This window comes from Zeus faber (assembly GCF_960531495.2).
Source record: "Zeus faber genome assembly, chromosome: 1".
NCBI classification, from domain to species: Eukaryota; Metazoa; Chordata; class Actinopteri; order Zeiformes; family Zeidae; genus Zeus; species Zeus faber.
In genome coordinates, this window is record NC_137193.1 from 23,390,167 (window position 1) to 23,414,139 (window position 23,973).

General features: G+C 43.7%; 2 protein-coding genes across 2 annotated transcripts in view; one reads left to right on the forward strand and one right to left on the reverse strand.

The window, feature by feature from the left end:
• Positions 1–23,973, forward strand: part of fabp3 (fatty acid binding protein 3, muscle and heart) — a 68,219-nt gene that overhangs the window by 26,917 nt on the left and 17,329 nt on the right. The window lies entirely within an intron of this gene.
• zftraf1 (zinc finger TRAF-type containing 1) lies at positions 3,379–23,757 on the reverse strand (the record flags this gene model as incomplete). The annotated part of the gene is made up of 6 exons (XM_080003124.1): positions 22,783–23,757; positions 21,230–21,324; positions 20,677–20,820; positions 19,586–19,797; positions 7,225–7,403; positions 3,379–3,591 (listed from the first exon to the last, which is right to left on the reverse strand). Exons 1-6 carry the CDS (start codon positions 23,083–23,085, stop codon positions 3,379–3,381), a joined length of 1,146 nt encoding a protein of 381 aa, XP_079859250.1. The 5' UTR covers positions 23,086–23,757.

Sequence of the window (23,973 nt, forward strand, 5' to 3'; positions counted from 1 at the left end):
GGCAGAGGCAGCGGCGGAGACGCAGGTTCCATGAATTTTAATAAAAGGCACATGTACAGCCATAGTGAGATCATGAGTGAGTCCATTGGCATAGAGACAATTAAGCGTTAAAACACAGAAACACAGGAAGTAGAGAGGTCGGGAGGAGAGAGCTCTATCCGCTTTACAGTAGAATCTAATGTAGTAACACCGTCTCGTCTTCCGTTCAAGTAAAGTCTGAAACTCTGTTGAGATGTCGCCTTGGCAACGCAAACCCTGCCGCCGCCCCTACCCAACGCCAAGTGACACACACACGCGCACACACACGCACACACACGCACGCACGCCGTTCTTCCAGAGCAGCTCTTGGGGTTGTTCTGCTTCAGAGACAGTGAATGGATCCGTGTTTTGGAGGCTGGTGGGGTCTCGGGTTTGGTTTCCTGTAGTTCTAGTGAGCCCCCCTCGCCCCCGGTGCGAGCCACAGGTACGGAATCCACTGAGGGCCACGGGAATCGCAGATGCATGATTTGCGCGCGCGCGCACACACACACGCACACGCACACACATACGCACGCACACACTTCACAGCTACTTAAATATTTATGGTTAAAGAGAAATCAAAATGACATAAGTTAGCATAGAAGGTAAAATATGACCACAACTGAAGAACTCGCGGTACGGTCACACACCGGGGGGTCCCTGGTGGGTGTGTCGGCTCAAAGTGGACGGGCTGTTGGGGTTGTTTATCCATTTCCACATTCAATATATACATTATGTAGATAGACGGTGCCGTGTGCTTCTATTTTTTTAAATTTGTAATTAAAAAGGTGGCGCTGTTTACTCTGCAAAATCAATTTCTTGAAGCCACGACGGACTCCTGCCATCCGTCCCTTTCAGCTGCAGTGTGTAGACTTTAGCGGCATCTAGTGGCGAGGTCGCAGATTGCAACGATCTGGTGGTGCGTTCCAATCCCCTCGGAAAACAAGAGCTGGGAATGCGTCACACTGGGGGTTGTCGGAAAACCGCTTCCTTTGTTTCGCTTGCTCGTTCGTCATACATGACAAACATGGGAGCAGGAAGGGAGCACTCATCCGGTGGTCCGAAACATGTCCACATCTAGGACCAAATAGACTTAATATAGAAAAAACATGTTAACATCACAGCCATTACGACAGATTCCACTTATTGTTGACGCGCGGAGCAGCCATCTTGGATTTTGAGGTCAAGTTGGTGAGGTTCTTCCCACATTCCGAGTCTGAAATCCGACCTGATGGGGGGGGGGGGGGGGGTTCAAGTTGAAATTTCCTACCGGGTACCCGGAAATTCCGACCTTTCAGTTGAAATGGAACGCACCATGAATGGGGGCCCCCGCCCCCTTTCCAACGCCGTAGGAGTAGCTATAGTGGCTGCAATCGAACATTATCTTATTCAAGGCGTTTAGTCTGATGAGATGGCGTAAGCAGGGTACATATTTTATTATCAGTATCCAGAGCCCAAGACAGGACACCCAACCTCCCCGTAACGTTACGGAGGTTAGAGGAAGAGCCAGTGTTTGGGTTTGTCTGTTCTGTGCTACTCTAGAAACAGGCGGTGCAACATGGCGGCCTCCGTGGAAGGGGACCCGCTCCCTATGTAGATATACAGGGCTCATTCTAAGGTGACGAAAACACAATTGTTATTTTCATGGCATTATACACGAGTAAAAACATGCTTATGAATATTATATTCCATTTCTGCCAAGTACGTTGCGTAAATTCTACACACTGCACCTTTGAAATAAGGAATTTTCTTTGTTGGAGAAACATAAGTAGACTTGCTTCTTATTTTATCGATGGTTAAAGGGGCGTTTTCCATTTAAAAAATAAATAAAAATAATGAACAATGACGCAGTGGTCTGGGCATCCAATTTCCAGGGAGAGAGCCATTGAGGCACCTTCCCTCCTAGTTGATGGCGCCCAGCCCTGCTCATTTGCTTCAAGTACAATTCTGCTCAACTTTCCTTGTCGCTGGTCAGCACGCCGCCCCTGCAGCCGAGCTCCGTTTGAAATGCATTGCAGCCTGTTGCTTTGTCGCACATGTACACCGGCGGTGTGACCGTACCTTAAGTAGAGGAGCTAAGAGGAGCATGCAACCAGACCAACTCTCCTTCCTGCTGTCGAAAAGTGAGAGGGGTCAAAGGGGGAGGGAAATAATAAAAAGCCACCATTGTTGTTCATTCACAAAATGGCCGCCCTTGCCATGAATGGAATTGCTGGTTAAGAGACGAGGACACCACTTACAGAGAAGGATGCTGCCGCACGGCTACAGTCACACACACACAAGCACACACACACACGCCACAGACACTCTTTTGACGACAGTGTTGTCAAGAGTTCCGGAAAGGTCCACCATACTTTCTTTCTCACTTTCACGTCTTTGGAACATTCACACAATTTGTGATGCACTACAGCGAGTCAGAGCGCCTCCCTCCACCCGACTCCACAACCTCTCTCTCTCTCTCTCTCTCTCTCTCTCTCTCTCTCTCTCTCTCTCTCTCTCTCTCTCTCTCTCTCTCTCTCTCTCTCTCTCTCTCTCTCTCTCTCTCTCTCTCTCTCTCTCTCTCTCTCTCTCTCTCTCTCTCTCTCTCTCTCTCTCTCTCTCTCTCTCTCCAAACACACACACACAGACACACGCACGCACACACACACACACACAAACACACCGGGCACATCCTGCTTTGGTTGGTGTGTGCTACCTTTGAGTGTGAGGGTCAGCGGTTAAAGGTCAGACATCCCACCCTTGATGACCTTCCCCAGGTACACACCCGCCACCGCACCACCCCCACCACCTCCAGCGAAAAACAAGGGTCTCAGACCTCCTTTTCCTCCGACCCCCCCACCCCCATATCAATGCCCACCCGTCTCCATAGCAACGCTCAGTTTCCCAAGCAGGAGGTCTCACTACCTTGTCAAAGGAGGTAAGTGGAAATAAGTTGTGTGTGTGTGTGTGTGTGTGTGTTTTGAGTTAAAGGGTCAAAGGTCAGACTATACATAGTCACTGTATGGATAGGTGTTAGCGTGTAAACGTTAACATGTTCACCCTTAGGCTTTTTCACCCTTTTAAGATAAGATAGGATAATACTTTATATTAATTCCCAGAGGGAAATTCTTCGACAAATTCAAATTTCACTCGGCATAGTGTGTGTGTGTGTGTGTGTGTTTATGCATGCGTCAAATTGAATGTAGCTTGCGTGTATGAGTGCATGCATCCGCGTGAATGAGTGTGTGTGTGTGTGTTTATGGGTGGTGTGTGAGCATGTTAAGAGGTATCAGTGGTTCAGTGGTGTCTTTCTACCCCCCGCCCCGCCCTTCTGTTGTCCTCTCCACTCCTCCACCCCTCCTCCTCCCCCGCCTTTCCTCCTCATTTTTGGATCTGGAAGATGAAGAGGCGCAGATTGATATTTTTGGCGGCCAGCAGCTTGTTGCACTCCACTGAGTCGGAGATGGGCAGCGGGACGTACTCGGTCTCGTTGGTGTCGTTGCTGAAGGAGTGGTGGTGGATGACCGGCTTGATCCGCACGTCATCGTACGGGCCCTTCAGCAGCAAGAAGGAGCACTCCAGGGCCGAGTTCACCTGCAAAAAAAAAAATATATATTATATATACAGAGGAGGAAATAATTATTTGATCCCTCACTGATTTTGTAAGTTTGCCCACTGACAAAGAAATGAACGGTCTATAATTTTAGTGGTCATTTTTGGTAGGTTTATTATAAGAGTGAGAGACAGAATATCAAAAAGAAAATCCAGAAAATCACATAAAAAAAATAAAACATATTTTGCATTTCATTGAGTGAAATAAGTATTTGATCCCCTACCAACCATAAAGAATTCTGGCTCCCACAGATTAGTTCTCTCGCTTTAAGAAAGTACTCCTCCTAATCTCAACTTGTTACTTGTATAAAAGACACCTGTCTCAACTTGTCACCTGTATAAAAGACACCTGTCCACAGAATCAATCAATCAGACTCCAACCTCGGCATCATGGGTAAGAGCAAAGAGCTGTCTAAGGACATCAGGGACAAGATTGTAGACCTGCACAAGGCCGGAATAGGCTACAAGACCATTGGCAAGAAGCTGGGTGTGAAGGAGACAACCGTTGGTGTGATTATTCGAAAATGGAAGAAACACAAAATGACCGTCAATCTCCCTCGGTCTGGGGCTCCACGCAAGATCTCACCTCGTGGGGTATCAATGATCATGGGAAAGGCGAGGGATCAGCCCAGAACTACACAGGGGGAGCTTGTTAATGATCTCAAGGCAGCTGGGACCACAGTCACCAAGAAAACCATTGGTAACACACTACGCCGTAATGGATTAAAATCCTGCAGCGCCCGTAAGGTCCCCCTGCTCAACTAGGGACATGTACAGTTTTCCAATGAACACCTGAATGATTCAGAGAACGCTTGGGAGAAGGTGATGTGGTCAGATGAGACCAAAATCGAGCTCTTTGGTATCAATGCGACTCGCCGTGTTTGGAGGAAGAGAAATTCTGACTATGACCCCAAGAACACCATCCCCACCGTCAAGCATGGAGGTGGTAGCATTATGCTTTGGGGGTGTTTCTCTGCTAAGAGGACAGGTCGACTTCACCACATTGAGGGAAAGATGGATGGAGCCATGTACCATGAAATCCTGGGTGATAACCTCCTTTTCTCAGCCAGGACACTAAAAATGGTTCGTGGATGGGTCTTCCAGCACGACAATGACCCAAAACATACAGCCAAGGCAACAAAGGAGTGGCTCAAGAAGAAGCACATTAAGGTCATGGAGTGGCCTAGCCAGTCTCCGGACCTTAATCCTATAGAAAATCTGTGGAGGGAGCTGAAGCTTCGAGTTGCCAAGCGACAGCCTTGAAACCTTAAAGATCTGAAGAGGATCTGCAAAGAGAAGTGGTCCAAAATTCCTCCTGAGATGTGTGCAAACCTGGTTATCAACCACAAGAAACGTCTGACCTCTGTATTTGCCAACAACGGTTTCTCCACCAAGTACTAAGTCATGTTTTGATAGGGGATCAAATACTTATTTCACTCAATGAAATGTAAAATAATTTATATATTTTATCTAATGTGATTTTCTGGATTTTCTTTTTTGATATTCTGTCTCTCACTGTTATAATAAACCTACCAAAAATGACAACTAAAATTATGGACCGTTCATTTCTTTGGCAGTGGGCAAACTTACAAAATCAGTGAGGGATCAAATAATTATTTCCTCCACTGTGCGTGCGTGCGTTCGTGTGTGTGTGTGTGTGTGTGTGTGTGTGTGTGTGTGTGTGTGTGTGTGTGTGTGTGTGTATATATATATATATATATATATATATATATATATATATACACAGTGGGGCAAAAAAGTATTTAGTCAGCCACCAATTGTGCAAGTTCTCCCACTTAAAAAGATGAGAGAGGCCTGTTATTTTCATCATAGGTAAACCACAACTATGAGAGACAAAATGAGAAAAAAAATTCCAGAAAATCACATTGTCTGATTTTTAAAGAATTTATTTGCAAATTATGGTGGAAAATAAGTATTTGGTCAATAACAAAAGTTCATCTCAATACTTTGTTATATACCCTTTGTTTGCAATGACAGAGATCAAACGTTTTCTGTAAGTCTTCACAAGGTTTTTACACATTGTTGCTGGTATTTTGGCCCATTCCTCCATGAAGATCTCCTCTAGAGCAGTGATGTTTTGGGGCTGTCGCTGGGCAACACGGACTTTCAACTCCCTCCAAAGATTTTCTATGGGGTTGAGATCTGGAGACTGGCTAGGCCACTCCAGGACCTTGAAATGCTTCTTACCAAGCCACTCCTTCGTTGCCCGGGCGGTGTGTTTGGGATCATTGTCATGCTGAAAGACCCAGCCACGTTTCATCTTCAATGCCCTTGCTGATGGAAGGAGGTTTTCACTCAAAATCTCAGAATACATGGCCCCATTCATTCTTTCCTTTACATGGATCAGTGGTCCTGGTCCCTTTGCAGAAAAACAGCCCCAAAGCATGATGTTTCCACCCTCATGCTTCACAGTAGGTATGGTGTTCTTTGGATGCAACTCGGCTTTCTTTCTCCTCCAAACACGACAAGTTGAGTTTTTACCAAAAAGTTATATTTTGGTTTCATCTGACCATATGACATTCTCCCAATCCTCTTCTGGATCATCCAAATGCTCTCTAGCAAACTTCAGACGGGCCTGGACATGTACTGACTTAAGCAGGGGGACACGTCTGGCACTGCAGGATTTGAGTCCCTGGCGACGTAGTGTGTTACTGATGGAAGCCTTTGTTACTTTGGTCCCAGCTCTCTGCAGCTCATTCACTAGGTCCCCCCGTGTGGTTCTGGGATGTTTGCTCACCCTTCTTGTGATCATTTTGACCCCACGGGGTGAGATCTTGCGTGGAGCCCCAGATGGAGGGAGATTATCAGTGGTCTTGTATGTCTTCCGTTTTCTAATAATTGCTCCCACAGTTGATTTCTTCACAACAAGCTGCTTAACTATTGCAGATTCAGTCTTCCCAGCCTGGTGCAGGTCTACAATTTTGTTTCTGGTGTCCTTTGACAGCTCTTTGGTCTTGGCCATAGTGGAGTTTGGAGTGTGACTGTTTGAGGTTGTGGACAGGTGTCTTTTATACTGATAACGAGTTTAAACAGGTGCCATTAATACAGGTAATGAGTGGAGGACAGAGGAGCCTCTTAAATAAAAAGTTACAGGTCTGTGAAAGCCAGAAATCTTGCTTGTTTGTAGGTGACTAAATACTTATTTTACCGAGGAATTTACCAATGAATTCATTAAAAATCCTACAATGTGATTTCCTGGATTCTTTCCCCCCATTCTGTCATAGTTGAAGTGTACCTATGATGAAAATTACAGGCCTCTCTCATCTTTTTAAGTGGGAGAACTTGCACAATTGGTGGCTGACTAAATACTTTTTTGCCCCACTGTATGTGTGTGTGTGTGTGTGCAATTTTGATAATGGCCACTAAGGTGAAAGTTAATGGAAAAAGAAGACATAATCGCACTACAAATGCCAATAAACGGGTGACATCACAAACACCAAGACCATTTTTATACAGCCTATAATAGGGCAGATAACAGGGCCTCTTAATAATTAACTTTTATGTGATTTTAATGAATGTTGGGACATTTGGACTTCACTCATGTAAAATAAAAAAAAGACACAGATCACATAGACACACACGTAGTTTGCGTACCTTGCTCTTGAGGATGAGCTGGAAGGAGAGTGTGCGCTTACAGGACAGGTTGGGGTTGCGCTCCGAGTCATTGACCCGAGCCTTCAGAACCCAGGTCTGGTTGAGGACGGTGAAGCGCGGCGTCTCGTAGTACAGACGGGTGATGAAGTCGTCAGTCCGGTACGGTCTGAATTGCACTTCTGGATAAGGGAGAGAAGAAACAGAGAGGGGTTGTAAAAGCCCTTTGAGAATTGACCTGAAATAAAGGACTAAATAAATCTAGAAAATCACCACCGGTCCATCAATGTGTGTGTGTGTGTGTGTGTGTGTGTGTGTGAGAGAGTGTGCGTGCGTCTGTATATATAGAGTATACAGCATACATTTGTACACCCCCTCTCATCATAAACATATATTTTCTAAATGATGACCATTACAATTCATAGAAATATGACAAAAACTTAAAATTTATTGAACATATACTTAATAACGTAGAAAGATATGTCATCAACTTTGCTTAAATCAAGGGTTGCAAAAATTTGTATACCCTTGATTCAATTCTACAAATATGTAATTCTAGTACATTGTATGTCCTCCATTTCTTTTAAGTACTGCACTGGGGGGGGGCCGGCAATAGTGGGTTGGGAGAAGCGTGTTGGGAGAAGCTCCTGCATAAATTTCTCAAAATTATTAATTCACTGCGCACTGTTTCCACATTTGATTTGAAATCTATGTTAGAATACTTTGGCGCAAAGTTTGAGCGGTATTCGTTGCGTCAATGGCGGTCAATACACAAAACACAAATACAGCGATCTCTCAAATGGTAGACCGCAACCCTCCGTGTCACAAATTTCTTCAGGCCGTAAATAGCCCAACAGCTATTCGCTCTGAAATGGATGCTATGCGGACCATTATCAACGGCGTGGAAGAACGCCTGTCAACATGGTCGGGTGAGGTAACTGTGCTACAGACCACAGTGGCTGAACTCAAAACTGAGATCGTGAATCTGAGGGAGAAGTGCGACGACATGGAGGGGAGGATGCGGAGATGCAACATCGTGGGTATTGCAGAGGAACCCGGTTCAAGTTTCACTGCATAAAGTTAGTGAAAGAAGTGTTACACCTGGAAACATACATTCTGGTCAATCGCTCGCACACAGGTCTCGCACCAAGAAAGTACAATAGAAAACCAACGGTCATCGCGGCCAAACTTCATTACCACTACCAGGACTGCGTTGATGTGCTGCGCCAAGCCCAAGAGAACAGCCCGCTTTCATACAAGGGAGAACAGGTTTCCATCTCTCCAGATCACACGAGTGTTGCCAAGGCCCGTTCAATGCAATTAGGAATCTTCTCAGAGGCCGATGAGACATTCGCTATAGTATATTATTATCTGCTTGACTTGGCATCTCGTTCAACGGGAGGACAAGGAATTCCACATGCTGACCCATAATTTGACTCATTTTTCTTGTCTCAACCTAATTATGATAATTTTTTTCTTCTCTGGTGTGTCACATTCAACGTCACAAACACGCCAGAAAAGGGGAGTGTCACGGTTCCAGTGTGATTGGGAAAAAAAAAACAGAAGCCGCATAGAGTATCAATGCCTGCAGCTGCTCACTGGCAGCGCGGGGAGTGGAGACGCTCCTCCTGTTAGGAGATTGGCTTGGGGCGGGGCTGGAGTAGACCGGAGCCCAGCAAGGAGTATGCGGGTTCCCTCTGCTAACTGAGAGGTCGAAGTGGCCCCTATGGAGCGGCCCCCACACTCAAGACATTTCATGGTCCTCCATGCGGGAGAAAAGTCAATACCTTCTCATTTTGATTTTGGACTCTAAATCGGATATGAAATGGTCGAATGATACAGGGATATTCCTGTCTATTTACGCGCCAACATCCAGTACTTCAAACCGACGCATCATGCCGGCAGAGGGCGAAGATAAGCGTGTCTACCCGGTCGTCATGTTTCCATCACTGTTGATCGAGCTGGAGCCAATAAAAACCTGCGACTATTGCAGGCTAATTTGTCCCAGGACTGAATGGCGGTTGTAACCTTTTCCACAAAACAGAAAAGCCAGATGTGAGGTTTTTCGTGCAGTGGACAATACGCATTATGCAGCTCTTATTTGCTCCATTGGCATTACTGAATGTTAAAATGTCTTAATGTGCTTTTTATTTTTCTAACTGAAAAGAGTTAGGTAGGAGCTGACCTTCTGGACACTAAATCATACCCCACTACCAACACATTATGTGTAGATTTTTTTGCGAGGGGTGTTACAGTCACAATGTTCATTTAAGTGACGGGCTGGGGATTTATCAGACCTGTACATGTACGCTTTTATTTTGTTAACTGTTTTACATGTCTTCCATGTTATTGTTTTACTTTTTTGGGTGTATTTATAGTATACTATCCATTGGTATTACTTATGGGAGATGTAAATAATTTATGGGGATCTAAAGGTTGCCTAGTTAAATTTGTAAGCTGGAATGTCAAGTCAATCATCCTGTGAAATACAAAAGGGTGCTCACACATCTTAAACATCTCAAAATTGAAGAAGACCCTCATCTCCGTACCACTGAGCAATCCAGATTGGGAGGTGGAGGGCTAGGACAAGCATATCATTCCAATTTTGGCTCTAATGAGTAAGAACGTACCATTTATAATGTCAATTGTAGAATCTGACTCCACAGGGTGTTATTGTTATTGTAGTTAATCGATTGTACAGATTCTCTGTTATTTTAGCCAGCATTTATGCTCCAAACTTTGATGAAAATGCATTTTTCATTCATATTTTCTCCCAACTGCCAAACATGGATACGCATAACTTAATTTTAGGTGGGGACACAAACTGCGTGCTTTCTGCAAATTTCCAACGTAGCTCCTCAATGGCGACATCTATGACGAAATTGGCACAATCAAACTTTTTCTTAAGACATACAGTAAGGCGTATCAGATATACTGTATAGCGTTTCTGCAATCAGACCTTTAGAGGTTACTCCTTTTCCCCAGTCCATAAGATGTTTTCAAGAATAGAGACATTTTTTATTGACAAAAAGCTCCTTATGGTAACTATTTGCGAATATCAATCCAGTTATTTCGGACGATGGCCCATTGACAATGACAATACGCATACCTGGTGCAGTGCCCAATTATCACTCATGAAGACTTAATTCTCTACTTCTTTCCGAAGAAACTTTTGGAAATGTCATGAAATCCATATTGTATTTTTTTTCGCCCCTAATCAGGCCCCAGGATGCTTAAGGGGCCAGATTATTTCATACTCTGCAATACATAGGATATTTTGAAGTTGAATATAGGGTGTAGCCATTATTCTACGGATGACGTCCTCAGTCAACGTTTGACACTTAAAATGGAATTCGATCTTCTCTCATGCCATGCGGAGAATCTTAAGCTGCTTTCACACATGCACTTTGTAGCTCCATATCCAGACCCGATTATCCGGACAGTGTCTTGAGATACCCTTTCAAAGATATAGCAAAAAAACTGAGATTGTCCGTGTGAGTCACGTTCACGGTACTTGGAAATAATCCATTTGTCTAGACGAGGGGTGGAGCCTGGGTAAAGCGTGCAGCAGGCAGGATGTGATACAATGACACTACAGAGTTTTACAATACACCAAATCTGGCAAAGATGACGAGGCTACAGACCTATCAGTAGTTGGGCTTTTTTTTTCTTGCATTGATACTCCATGTATTTGGACGTATCCGCAATATAAAGAGAACGTGGAAAGCAATAAAAAAGAAAGCAGGAGTATGCAGCAGCTACACTTTGTGCACTAAGATCTGCACGAAGGTAAATAACTGGCGCATCATAGAGACGTCATCAACACGCGACACGCCTATTGAGCACTGTGAATGATCCGGACAATCACTTGCTCCGTTCACACATGGGCTTAAACGGACATTACCCGAACTTTGTACTAGGGTGCTGGCTGGTTAAAGTCTGGGTAATGTCCGGGTCAAATGATTTGGACATTTGTGTTCACACATCCAGCTCAATGTCCGGAAAATGTCAGGTTTAGAGTGCATGTGTGAAAGAAGCTTGATTTGAAATATAGAAACGGCCCTATTGAGCATGGGGAGAAGGCTGGGAAAACAAATTTAGCACATCAATTATGTCAGTTCATGCTTCCATCATTACTACTCTTCGCTTTACACGTCAGAGGCACAAGATGACGAGTCTGCCTTAGATTATTTTCACAATCCTGAAATCCCCAGAGTATATCAAGAATTAGCCGCGCAGCTGGAGGACAATATTTCTATCGCAGAGATTTCTGAATAGATATGCAAGCATGCAAAGCGTGGGGACACAAACTCTTCTTTAAAGCGTTTCAGAACAACTTGCCCCCTTTTCCTCTCTGTGTTTCAGGAATCGCTAATCCCTCCCCCAACTATGAGCAAGGCATGCTTATTCTAAAGAGGGTCAAAAATCCCCTTCATTGTGGTTCATATCGTCCAATTTGACTCTTGAACACAGATGTTAAGCTTCTTGCAGAGCTTTTAGCCTTCCGTGTTGAATTGTCCCTTTCCTCAATCATTTCTAAAGACCAAACAGGCTTTATGAAGAACAGGTACTCCTTTTTTAATATAAGGCGCCTTTTAAATATTCTTTCCAGATTTTATTATCACTTGATGCTGAAAAAGCTTTTGATCGGGTGAAGTGGGATAACCTCTTTTATACACTGAAAAATTCAGTCTGGTCCAAAATGTATATCCTAAATCAAGGCTCTATATTCTTCCCTAATGGCTGGTGTGCGTATGAACAATAACCTATCCGCTTACTTTAAATTGCAACGGGGTACGAGATAGGAATGCCCAATGTCTCCTCTCCAGTTCACCAACGACTGGTGACTCATTCAAGCAACAATGATAGGAACCAACAATCACAGATAGGCATCTACAGAGTTGAAACTGCAAATGAGCTGAATGAATGTTCAATAGGATTTAGATCAGGGCTCACAGAAGGCCACTTCAGAAGAGTGCAATGTTTTGTTTTTAGCCATTCTTTTAGTTGTGTGTTTTGGATCATTATCCTGTTGTAGCACCCATGGCCTGCAACTGAGACAGAGCTTTCTGACACTGGGCAGTACGTTCGCTCCAGAATGGCTTGATAGTCTTGAGATTTCATTGTGCCCTGCACAGATTCAAGGCACCCCGTGCCAGACGCAGCAAAGCAGCCACAAAACATAACTGAGCCTCCTCCATGTTTCACAGTAGGTATGGTGTTCTTTCCTTGAAAAGCTTCATTTTTTCGTCCGTGAACAAAGAGCTGATGTGACTTGCCAAAAAGCTCCAGTTTTGACTCATCTGTCCAATGGACATTCTCCCAGAAGCATTGTGGCTTGTCAATATGCATTTTAACAAATTCAGTCTGGCTTTTTTATGTTTTTCTTTCAAAAGTGGAGTCCTCCTGGGTCTTCTTCCATGGAGTCCACTTTCACTCAAAAAGCAACAGATGGTGTGATCTGACACTGATGTACCGTGACCTTGGGAGTTCAGCTTGTACCTCCTTGGAAGTTGTCCTCGGCTCTTTTTCTACCATTCGCACTATCCTTCTGTTCAATCTGGGGTCGATTTTCCTCTTGCGGCCGTGTCAAGGGAGGTTCGCTTGAATCCCATGGACTTTAAACTTCTTAATAATATTTCCAACTGTAGTCACAGGAACATCAAGCTGCTTGGAGATGGTCTTATAGCCTTTACCTTTAACATGCTTGTCTATAATTTTCTTTCTGATCTCCTCAGACAACTCTCTCCTTTGCTTTCTCTTGTCCATGTTCAGTGTGGTGCACACAATGATACCAAACAGCAGAGTCTGATTATAAGATTGAAGACATGTGTGACACAAATGAAAGAAAACTGTTAGTTTGAAATATCACTATAATCCCATTATTTATAATCTTCTCTAAGGGGTACCAACAAATCTGTCCAGGCCATTTTAGAATAGAATTGATCTGTTTAGCAATAATTTATCTCTTTTCCCAGTTTCCTTGCTTACATGAGAAAATTGCTTTGAATTTCATCACTTTTAAGGAGGAATGAAGCATTGTTTCAATGAGCTGTAAGGGTACCTACAAATTTGTCCACGTCTGTACATCTCAAGAGAGATGGTGAACCATGGCAGGGGGCGGTTGTATTGTGTTTTGTTCACCTACAAGTGTCTCTGCTGACAAGGCAGCTGAAGATAAGTTTGGCAGCTCAGTATTTCAGAGAACCAAGAATGATGATAAGTGCGCTTCATCTTTCCAAGACAATGCCTTCCTAAAACTATGGAGTTCCACAAAGACGTCATTAACAGCTGGGTGCACTTTTCAAAGCACCCACACATCCTCTTCCCAACTTTGGGAAAAGTCATTCTCCTACCATCGTCATCTACATGCTAAAGCATGCTGCTCAAGAAGGGGAAAATGAATATCAATCCAACACACGTCACTTTGCTGAGACATTTTTACGTGGATGACAGAATTCCTCCCACAGAGTCCAAGGCCATCGATCTGTTGAAACAAGTTCAAGCGTGTCTTCCATCGATCTGTTGAAACAAGTTCAAGCGTGTCTTGCTCAGTCGAACCTGAAGCTACACAAAATCGCTTCAAACAGTGCAGACCAAGTCAAAAGCATAAAGGATCTTTACTTGACTGCGCTTTACCAATGCAAAGAAGCCTCGGACTGTACTGGGAAATTGAGCTTTGACACATTCACCTTAGAAGTCTGCAGGAGAAAAAACAGTCAGTCGACGTGGAGTTCGGGCCACGGTGAACAGCATTTTTGACCCTCTTGGTCTCGTGGCAGCAGTGACAAAACAAGGAAGGGCTGTACTGCGGGAATTCTCCATTGACAGTTGTGACAGACACTCAACTTCCAGAGGAAAAGCTAGAGTGGAAAACATGGAGGACTTTGCTTCAAGACTTGAAGAATCTTCAAATTCCACTCACCCTACTCTCTTCTCAAGGCACCTCTAAAGAACTAGGTAAGACCTGTCTGCGGTCATTCTTTTCCTACCCAAGAGGACTGAAACTTGGTTACTTTTATCTGATGTTGGTGGTGACATCTAACGATACCAGGTGCAATGGTGCCATCTGTTGGAATTCTTTGTTGCACACAGGAAACAGAAAGTAGGTAGTAGACTCCTGTCCATTGGTTCGCCAGCCATGCAGAAACACGAGAAGCAATCCTTTTTCGAACCTGTCTTGTTATCCTTAAGAAAGCAATAGCTGTAAGTTCATTTCATTTAAGCTTAGTCATATTGAAGAGAATTTATGACGGATGATGTTGGACACCGTAGTATTTGTGAATGTTCCGTTTGCTAGCATGTAGTTGTGTTGTAGCACAGATAACATACAGTGAATCGGATTTGCAGTAGCACTAGCTATGTCCAAGTATATAGTTTGTATATTTTGCCCTAAAATTTTCACTGTTTTAGAAGATTTATTTTCTTTCTAAATATTTTTTTTGTAGCACCTAAATAATAGGATAGCTCCAACCATGTGGCTCTACAAAATACAATATGTTTATATTTTCCTTTTTTTTCTTTTTTTTTAACAGTTTCACTCTTTTTCAATGACAACGATGTGACAGCAACGTGAAAGTTATTAAACTTTAGAGCTAGGACGCTAACTTCCTGACTCGCATGTCATTATTGAATGGAGTATGGCCGGCTGTCAATACGTTTCACGACAACTACGGAGCTTTGTTGCCTCACATTAAGAATGTTTCCCCCTATGTCCCCCCAAGTCCCTGTTACTCAATTTTCAAATTCAAGACTGACTTAAAGCACATTATAGGTAGGATATGAGCTTCTCAATCTACACAATTTGATAACTTTCGATTATCTTAAGAACAGGTGGGAAGGTGATTAGATGATCAAATTCCAGAAGAAATCTGGCAGAAAATAATTCAAAGAGCTTTGATATTCATTAGTCAATGGCATGCTGTTATACAATTCAAAGTGGACTCCATTGGTGTAAAGTTACTGTCTACAATCAGGCCAGATTTGGAGCCTCCGTATTGTGAACAAGCTCCTGCAAGCTTATTACATAAGTTTGTGTCCGGGACTACATAATTTCTGGCAATCTATATTTGATGACTTTCTCTAAAATTCTAGAGGAGCCAAAAAACCACTCCCCTTATATTGCATTATTTGTTGCTGCACCGGCTAAATTACATTACATTTCATTTAGCAGACGCTTTTATCCAAAGCGACTTACAATTGTTCACACCGACGGACGCAGGCATCAGGAGCAATGTGGGGTCTTGAGTGTCTTGCTCAAGGACACTACAGCATGCTAGCAGGAGGAGCCTGGGATCGAACCAGCAACCTTTAGATTACTTGACGACCAGCTCTACCGCCTGAGCTACCATCCCCTAATACAGTAATTATATTGTGTGCAATGTGTGTGTGTACAAGTGCAACACGCTGGCCTTTTTCACTGTTAGCCAGGTGACAAATACTGTTTAAGTGGGAAGACCCACTTCCCCCTCCTTACTCTCAATCGATCAAAGGGGTATTCAATAACCTGGCTTTTACAAGCTTGGAGGCACTTGCTTTGGGATTCTCCTGCACTTTTCTCAGCAAAAATAAATAAATTAATCAAAAATAAAAATCTGTCATCACGAGGTGAAAGCTTACAGCGACGGCCTTAACGTTTCAGGGAGCTTGTCACAAGTCCATCCTTTTGGAATTTCTATATCACTTTTGCTAGTGTTCTGACCTAATAATAGTGATATACTAATCCTCTTGTACCCTTGTCCTCTTTTGTGCAGGGAAATAAGTTTCTTTCTCAAGTCTCAAGTTTGGGGAAAATTTTAATTGCGATTTCTGACGTATATTGCAATTCTTTTAACATTTACATTTAGTCATTTAGCAGACGCTTTTATCCAAAGCGACTTACAATTATTCAAACACTGACGGACGCAGCCATCAGGAGCAATGTGGGGTCTTGAGTGTCTTGCTCAAGGACACTACAGCATGCTAGCAGGAGGAGCCTGGGATCGAACCAGCAACCTTTAGATTACTAGACGACCAGCTCTACCTCCTGAGCTACCCCCCCCCCCCTTTAAGTCAAACTTCAGTTCAATGTTCACTGTGTAATAGATTTTAAACAAGTGATGGAGCATTGCCACATGAGATACCATCAAAATAATTAACTGCTCTATATTCTAATGCAAGGATGACAACTTAAAGATATGAATTGCTTCCAACATGTCTTTATTACATTTTTTTAATTGGCATAGAACAATCAAATATAGAACAATTATAACTAAAGCTGTTAAATAATAAATAGTAATATAATAAAAAATAAGAATTACTATAAGAAAATGATAGGGCCTTTCTGTAAACAATCTGACATTAAAATAGGTAGCTCATTCACTTATGGCTCAGGAGCATCATCAAAATATTGCACAATCTGTAATAAATTTGAACATTATTTACTGATATCCAGCATTCAGCTTATGAATTGACAAACCACAGAATGATTCAAAAACTAAACCCAAAAAAACGATAACTAAATATAATAGAAATAGGAATGATATGTTACACAAAATGTATGTATTGCACATTCAATTAAAACATTTATTTGCTGATAGCCAGCATTTAAACTTGTTCAGAAACACTCTCTCTGATGGCGAACCTCTGGCTGGTATACACAGGAATTTGAGCCAGATTGCTCAGCATCAGAAAGTTAACATTGTATACCTTCCACCAGACCAGGGGATCTTACTCTCCATCGATGGCAGGAGTCACCAGGTAGCTGTTCAGCTCAGCTTCCATGGCATCCTCCAACTGCACAGTGCTGCTCTTAAAGAAGCTGCCCAATGATTGCTTTTCCTTCTCCACAGTGGAGGGATTTGCCTTTGCTGCACTTTGAAGCATGGCGTCTGTGGTGTTTACACGAGCCCGCTTCTCCTGCAAAACACAAATGAGAGCAGTTAAGTTTTGCAATGTGATGTATTTTTGAGCAATCGGGCATTTTATGTAAACGTTTAAAAAAATCGACAATGTATAAAAAGTATAATAACTTATATAATTGCATGTTACATCTTGTATTCACTAAACTGCTGCAAATAAAAACAAGACTAGTTACCTTTGTGCCACTTGTTCAATTTCAATCTTCACTCTTGCTTTGATGTCTGGGACAGTATCTGTATTGATGTAGTTAATCTTGGCGAAAGGAACAAAGTGATGTCCAGAAGCTCCTGTGTGGCTGGGCGGCTGCATTTATCCTCCATGTAGCCAAGGGGTCTTAACTTTATTGCACTAGTACGGTCTGTGTCCTCATCGTCTTCAGCCACAGTTGGTGTTCTCAGAAGATGCAGGACTAGCTTCAGGTATGACATGCTTACATACGCTCCACCAGAGAAGGAATCTCTCGACTCCTGGAAGGGACGCAGGGCGATGTTGATTGATTTGAGGACCTCTGTGTCCTACTAAGTGGGGACCAGGTGATGCATCGTCTTTATACAGAACCCGGGACCAGGCCTTGCTCTGCTTCAACACCCACACAATCATCCTCTGCCTTGAGCCCCATCTTGTCGAACACTGAAATCAACAAGTGCTTCGGCAGAAGTCTTGCTGTGCCTGACTAAGTGTGGTCTTCTTTTTCCAACTGTGTTACAAATGGCCAACCAACTGTTTACAAAGTTTTTTCAGCATTTACACATTAATTGTGTAAAGCACAGTATTGCAATTTTCTGCAATAATGATAAACTTTGCTTGTTTAGCACTTTAATAGCAAGAACACGAAGTGCTTCATATAAAGCAATACAATTAACAGTAATTAAAACAAATAAATTGTGACGCAGGTTATTAATAATTGTAATAATACATTAAATATTTTTATATAGACATTATCATACAAACAATGCATCTCAAAGTGTTTTCAAACAATATCTCAGAGATAAAAACAATACTGAAGACAATGAGCAATCGAGCAAGAGGGCTTACCAATCGCAAGATGCAGCCTGTGGCCAAAACACCCAAGCCTGGTCCATTGGTTTAGTTCCACAGCTTTGATAATGTTTGATCCGTTACCAGTGGTGATGCAGGTCTGGCCCTCTTCATACAGACACTAGTTGGACATTCTGTTAGTCCATGGGCAATATTCTGTCCCGTGTGGTAAACAGTAAAGTATGCAGTTTGCAGGCGACTCTTCAACTGAGTCATCATTTATGACGTGTACACTGAGACCTAGGTACGGCTAAGTCGTCCTGCCTGACCACAATTTGGTTCTTGTGGCCTGATACTCCACATTTTTTAGCTTCGTCTCAACTTTCTTTCCGACATTCCGCATAGTTCTGGGATGGCCACTTGACTGAAGTATGTGCGGGAGGGAATTTCACATCTTTTATCCAGCATTAGGAGTTTTTGAAACACATCTTTGGTAACTGTGTTAATAGACAAAGGCTCTAGCGAGGTTGTCGCAGTTGATAACAACTCTGAATTAGTAGTTTGAATACTAGACGGGGCTAGAGTATGACTACTTTCACTGACTTTTTGACCATACACTTATCATATACTGTAGCTCCCTGTGGTGCTTTTTCAAGCACTGATATAGGTTTGTGGTGTTGCCTCGTGGTGTGGCGGCTGTTACATGACAGGCCTTGCACAATACCTTCTTTTGTCTCACATCTGTCGTTTTAAACCCAAAATACTTCCATACCACCAAAGTGCTGCTTCTCTTTGGGACCAAAATACCCAACGCTGCCCCTGGCCAGCGCAGTCGATTTTTCCGCACCGCAAATGTAAAGTTTTCCTTGGGTTTCATGTGTTTGTTGTTGGTGGGTGTAGATCCAGTCACCTTGGGCACTTCTAATTGGTGAACATGACTGGTACACGAGGAGCACGGCACTCCTGATTGGAAAGCATGACGGCACTTCTGGTTGGTGAACATGCCTGGTACACGAGGAGGACGGCGTGAATTTGTAAAATCATTGACATGATAGTTTAAACGCGCTGCATATCACAGCCTTTGCGATTTATTATTGCGTTGTTTCAAATCGCAATTTCAATTTCAATTTGATCATTCAACCCTCGTCTCCAGAAGAGTCATTGTTTGCCATTATTGTCAACATTCAGTCAAAGTGATTCAATGGTTAAAGGACTACTCTTCATGGTCAACTAATTACACCTGGTTGAGTGGATTGGTTCAACAGACTAAGTTTCCCTTAATTACCACCAAAAAGCATTTTAAGTTTTATTTGTAACTTTCAGGAGTGCGTACTCATTTTTGTAACATGGCCTTTTATCATTTTGATAAGAAAATCATATTTTCATGTTTAGTACTGACATGTTTCATTGGAAACTGATATACCAGAGTTGCTGGATTACACACACCCGTGTGTGATATGTATGTACAGTATGTATGTATGTATACCTGTGAAGCCGATCTTCTCGTAGCAGAGAAGGCTGAAGATGCTGTTGTAGAGCTGCATGTCTCTGCGGTGGCTCTGGTCCATCTCTCCCAGTATTCCCATCAGCTCGGTACCGGTCTTGGTCGGGTGGGAGCATTCGCCCTCGTGGGCCGGAAGTTCGTGGAACGGCCCCTTCCAGGGACAGCCGATCCGCTTGTACTTGCACTGCGTCACTCTGGCAACACAACAGGAAGTGGGTGTTGATGTGATGGTGAAACTTTGCTGGTTGATTTGGTTATTTTAAGTTTAATGTGTGTGCATCAAAGGAGATCACACACACACACACACACACACACACACACACACACACACACACACACACACACACACACACACACACACACACACACACACACACACACACACACACACACACACACACACACACGGTCCACCTTAAGGAAAAAATACTACCCAAAGAAACGCAAGGTTAAAGAAGGAGAATACAAATGCACACAGAGAAGAAGTCCTGGCATGTGACAAAGTTTTGTACTTGTTAATCATGGTATGTGACAAATAACCTCTTGAATCTTGAATCTCCTTCTCCCCTTCATTTTTTCTTTGTTTCTAGCTGATAGCTCTGGCCAAAAACACCTGGTGATTTCCGTGGCACGCCGTCATGGCAACAGCATAGGCACGGCTGTCCTTAGCAGGGTCACTTGTAACTATGGCAACAACACCCCCATGGCAATTAACCCTCAATTTGAAACCAGTCCTTACTTTTCCAAATTTACACCAATTCAAATACGTTGTCACCTTCACAGCACGCACGCACAATATGAAAGAATTTATCAATCACAATCATAGTGAAATTCACACTATCAATATCAGGTTATTAATTTGACACTAGACACACGCTACTTTACCAAGTCAACCTTAAAATCACAATACTAATGTTAAGATTGTGGAAAGGGTTAAAGGTGCTTGGAGGAATTTCGATTTTTTTTTAAACATTAATCCAAACAGCAATGCCCAAATCCCATTTAATCCCAGATTTTTTTTTATATTTTCACCCATACATGCATGGGTTTGTGTGCGTGTGTTTTGTATATACCTATCTTGGCACTCCTCTTTCTGGTGTCTCTCTAGGCTGGAGCGAGGAAACTTTTTTAGGCAGAACGTACAGTCTGTAGGCAGCTCACTGACGGCCTTCTCCACCGCCAGGTTCCTGCAGCACAGATTCTTACTGATCTCACACCTACACAGTCACAACAAAATTACAACATTAGTACAACTTCCACAGCTTTTAGAACTACCTAGGCTTAAATAGCTAGTTTAACATATCTATTGGAGGTAATTAACGGGATATTCACATTGACCACAGATCAATAAAACAACTGGCTTGAGAGTGCATTTTAAATGTGTGTCAAAATGGAGGAAAGTGGTAGAACTGTTTTTCTACAATAATTGCAAATATCGATTCATTTGGTGCGAATATATTCCCCCCGTGACATTAACAAATTGTGATCTCTTATCTTAATTAAATTCAAGCTATAGGGAAACTTGAGTAGACCAGCTGAACTTGGTGTCCATCTGGTTTGGCTGCATAGTAACATATGTTCTATGAGAGTGCATCTGAAAAGTGGTCAAATTGGAACGCCATGTACCTGCAGTTGGGACATGTGGCCTGTTCTTCCTTGAGACGGGAGTCCGCCAGAAGGTGAATAAAACAGCCTGCACACATCAGGTGCCCATTCGTGCACTGTGGTGGAGAAAGGGTTAATGATACAAATGTGTGTTTCTGGTCTGTTTGCGTGTGTATCCGTCAACTTGTGAAGAACTGGAAGGACTTTCAAGGCAAGTGATCAATGTTTTTCAAACTGCGTCCACATGCCCTTGGGTTGTTGTGGAGAATGTAGGACAGGCTGAGGGAAGGGCAGTGCATGTAAATTCAGGCTTGGGTTTCACCGGCTGTAGTAGTGTGGGGGTTGGTGGGGGAGGGGGGGGGCTTGCTAAACCAGCTATTTGAGCGCAGTTGACAGTATATTCATTGAGAGGCATGAGTGGAGTTCAGTCAGCACAGCTGACCAAACCTGCTTGGACAGGCCTTGCTTTTCTTAACTAGAGATGAAAGGCTTAACTTTTTTGAGGTTGGGTTCCTAACAAGTCACTCAGTAAAAAGAATCGTTACGATTTTCTGACTCTTTATTCGTTTGATCAGTTGCTTTTAATGCATGGTGAGCAAGGGAGGACTTCTGGTGAAAAATAAACGAGTCACAAGAGTCATTGGCTCTGTTGAGTTGTAAGTAGAGTTCTTACAAAAACAAAGCATTTCTGTCAAAATTATCTATTTTGGTGGAATGCATTTTTTCTGCATGGGGGACGATGAAATGTTGTGAGTGTGGGGATCGCACCATGGGGAGCACAGCGGAGAACCCCCACGCTCTGAGTCTATCCAGCATCACCCCACGCAGGTCCCCGTTCCCTGCTGCCGAAGGACCGGTGCGTGCACCGGCAACATTGGAGTATCCATGCTGCTTCCACCGTAATGTTGGGTCATCCATGAAAGCTCTGAATCTTTTAAACGGCTCAAAATACTTGTTTTTTTTTAAGTTTTATGTTGTTTTTATTACTGTCTCCTCTACTGTTTTGTTCCCAATCACACTGGAACCATGACACGCCCTTATCCGATGTGTTTGTGACAGTATAAAACTGCAATTCTCCTGGCAATGGGACCACCAACTTTCCGGTGGACACCTTCAGATGATGTTTTAGTGGTGTGTTTAAGAGGGTGATAGTTACCTGGTAAACAGACAGCTCGGGTAGTTGAGTCTGCAAGCGGTATACAGTGGCCTTAGTGTGCTATCACTATAATACACAACTGTAATGTACCTCAATGTAAACCTTATAACAGTCAGTCCATAGTTGGTGAGTAACTGGTAGGACTTCAAACTACCATGCAAGGAGCTAAGAAACAGTCTAGGAGCTAGGAAACAGTCTAGGAGCTAAGTAACTGTCTAGGACGGTCTATGAACTAAGAGAATCTATGAGCAATGTGACACTGTAGGAGACAGACTAGAAGGTAAGAAACAATCTATGAGACAGTCTAGGACACATGATACAAACCTCAAACTCTTTGTTGTCCTACTAGTTATATTTTAATGATAATTTAAGGGACAGGACATTAAAAGGCAGGTGTATGATCCAGACCATATTTTACCTGGTAAACAGACGCCTTGGGCAGGTCAAGGCACACGGTGCAGCACAGCACTGAGTACAGTCTCTCCTCCAGCTTGCCCGCCTCTCCCTCGGGCAGCCTCGCCCGCTTCTTGGGCGTCTCGTCGGGGTCCGACTCGGTGGCTTCCCGTCGAAGCCCGACCTCCTCCTGCAGCGCCGCGACCCCGGCGACAGCCTCCAGTGCTGCCCCGGCTACCCCCCCTACGGCGCCGACCCCCAGGCCGGCCGAGGAGGAGCCAGGGGCGGCCGCACCGCCCATCTCCCTCTCCTCCAGTGAAGAAGACATGGGTGCTGATTGTCTAGAGCGCTAACTTGTTAAAATGACGCAATATTAAATTAAACCAAGAATTGTAAACCCTGTCCGTTTGTGAAGCGTAATCCAGGCTGAAGTGTTACATCAGACTATGTGCTACAGTGGCTAGTTATGCTGACTTACAGCAGGCTAACAGGTTAGCAGGCTAATGGATAGCAGGCTAATAGCTAACAGGCTAATGGCTAACAGGCTAATGGCTAACAAGTTAGCAGACTACGGCTAGCTCGGTGGGACAAACAGAGCGAGCAGGCAGAACAAAACAACCCAGCCGGGGTGTTTTTCTCTCTCCTTAACTTCGCACTGACAGCACGTACGCCGGCGTGGAGCGACGGCCCGGCTCGACCACTCCGCTTCGGCTCAGGTTCCGATACCGGCTGGCCGTTCAGGAAGGGGGGCCCCCGGGGACTTGTTGGTGTTTGGAGCTGGGACCCGTCTCTGTGGCTACTCAGCCATCTTTGTTTTAATTCCCTCCCCGTCTCTTCCACTCCGCTCTTCTCTCTCTCTCTCTCTCTCTCTCTCTCAAAAACCGAGCCTCCGAGATCGACAAAGTGTCAATGGTTCCACCAATAATCCCGAATGTTATGGAGGTCTGTGCCAGTTTTTTGGTTTGTTTTTTTTTTGTTTTTTTTTCGATGCGGCCGTGGATTGGCTGACAGCGGAATGTTTTGTTGTATCAGATGACTTGGGCTATTTAAATACTTTGTGACGCGCATGCGCACCGGGCACCTGCAGGTCGGCGTGTGGCAGGACTTGAAAGGTGACCAAAACCCGAAATGCGACAAAACCGGGAGGAACGGGCGTCGCTCGAGTCACAGTTCTGACGGAGCCAGAGAAACAAAAACGCATTCCGTGCCCGCTCCC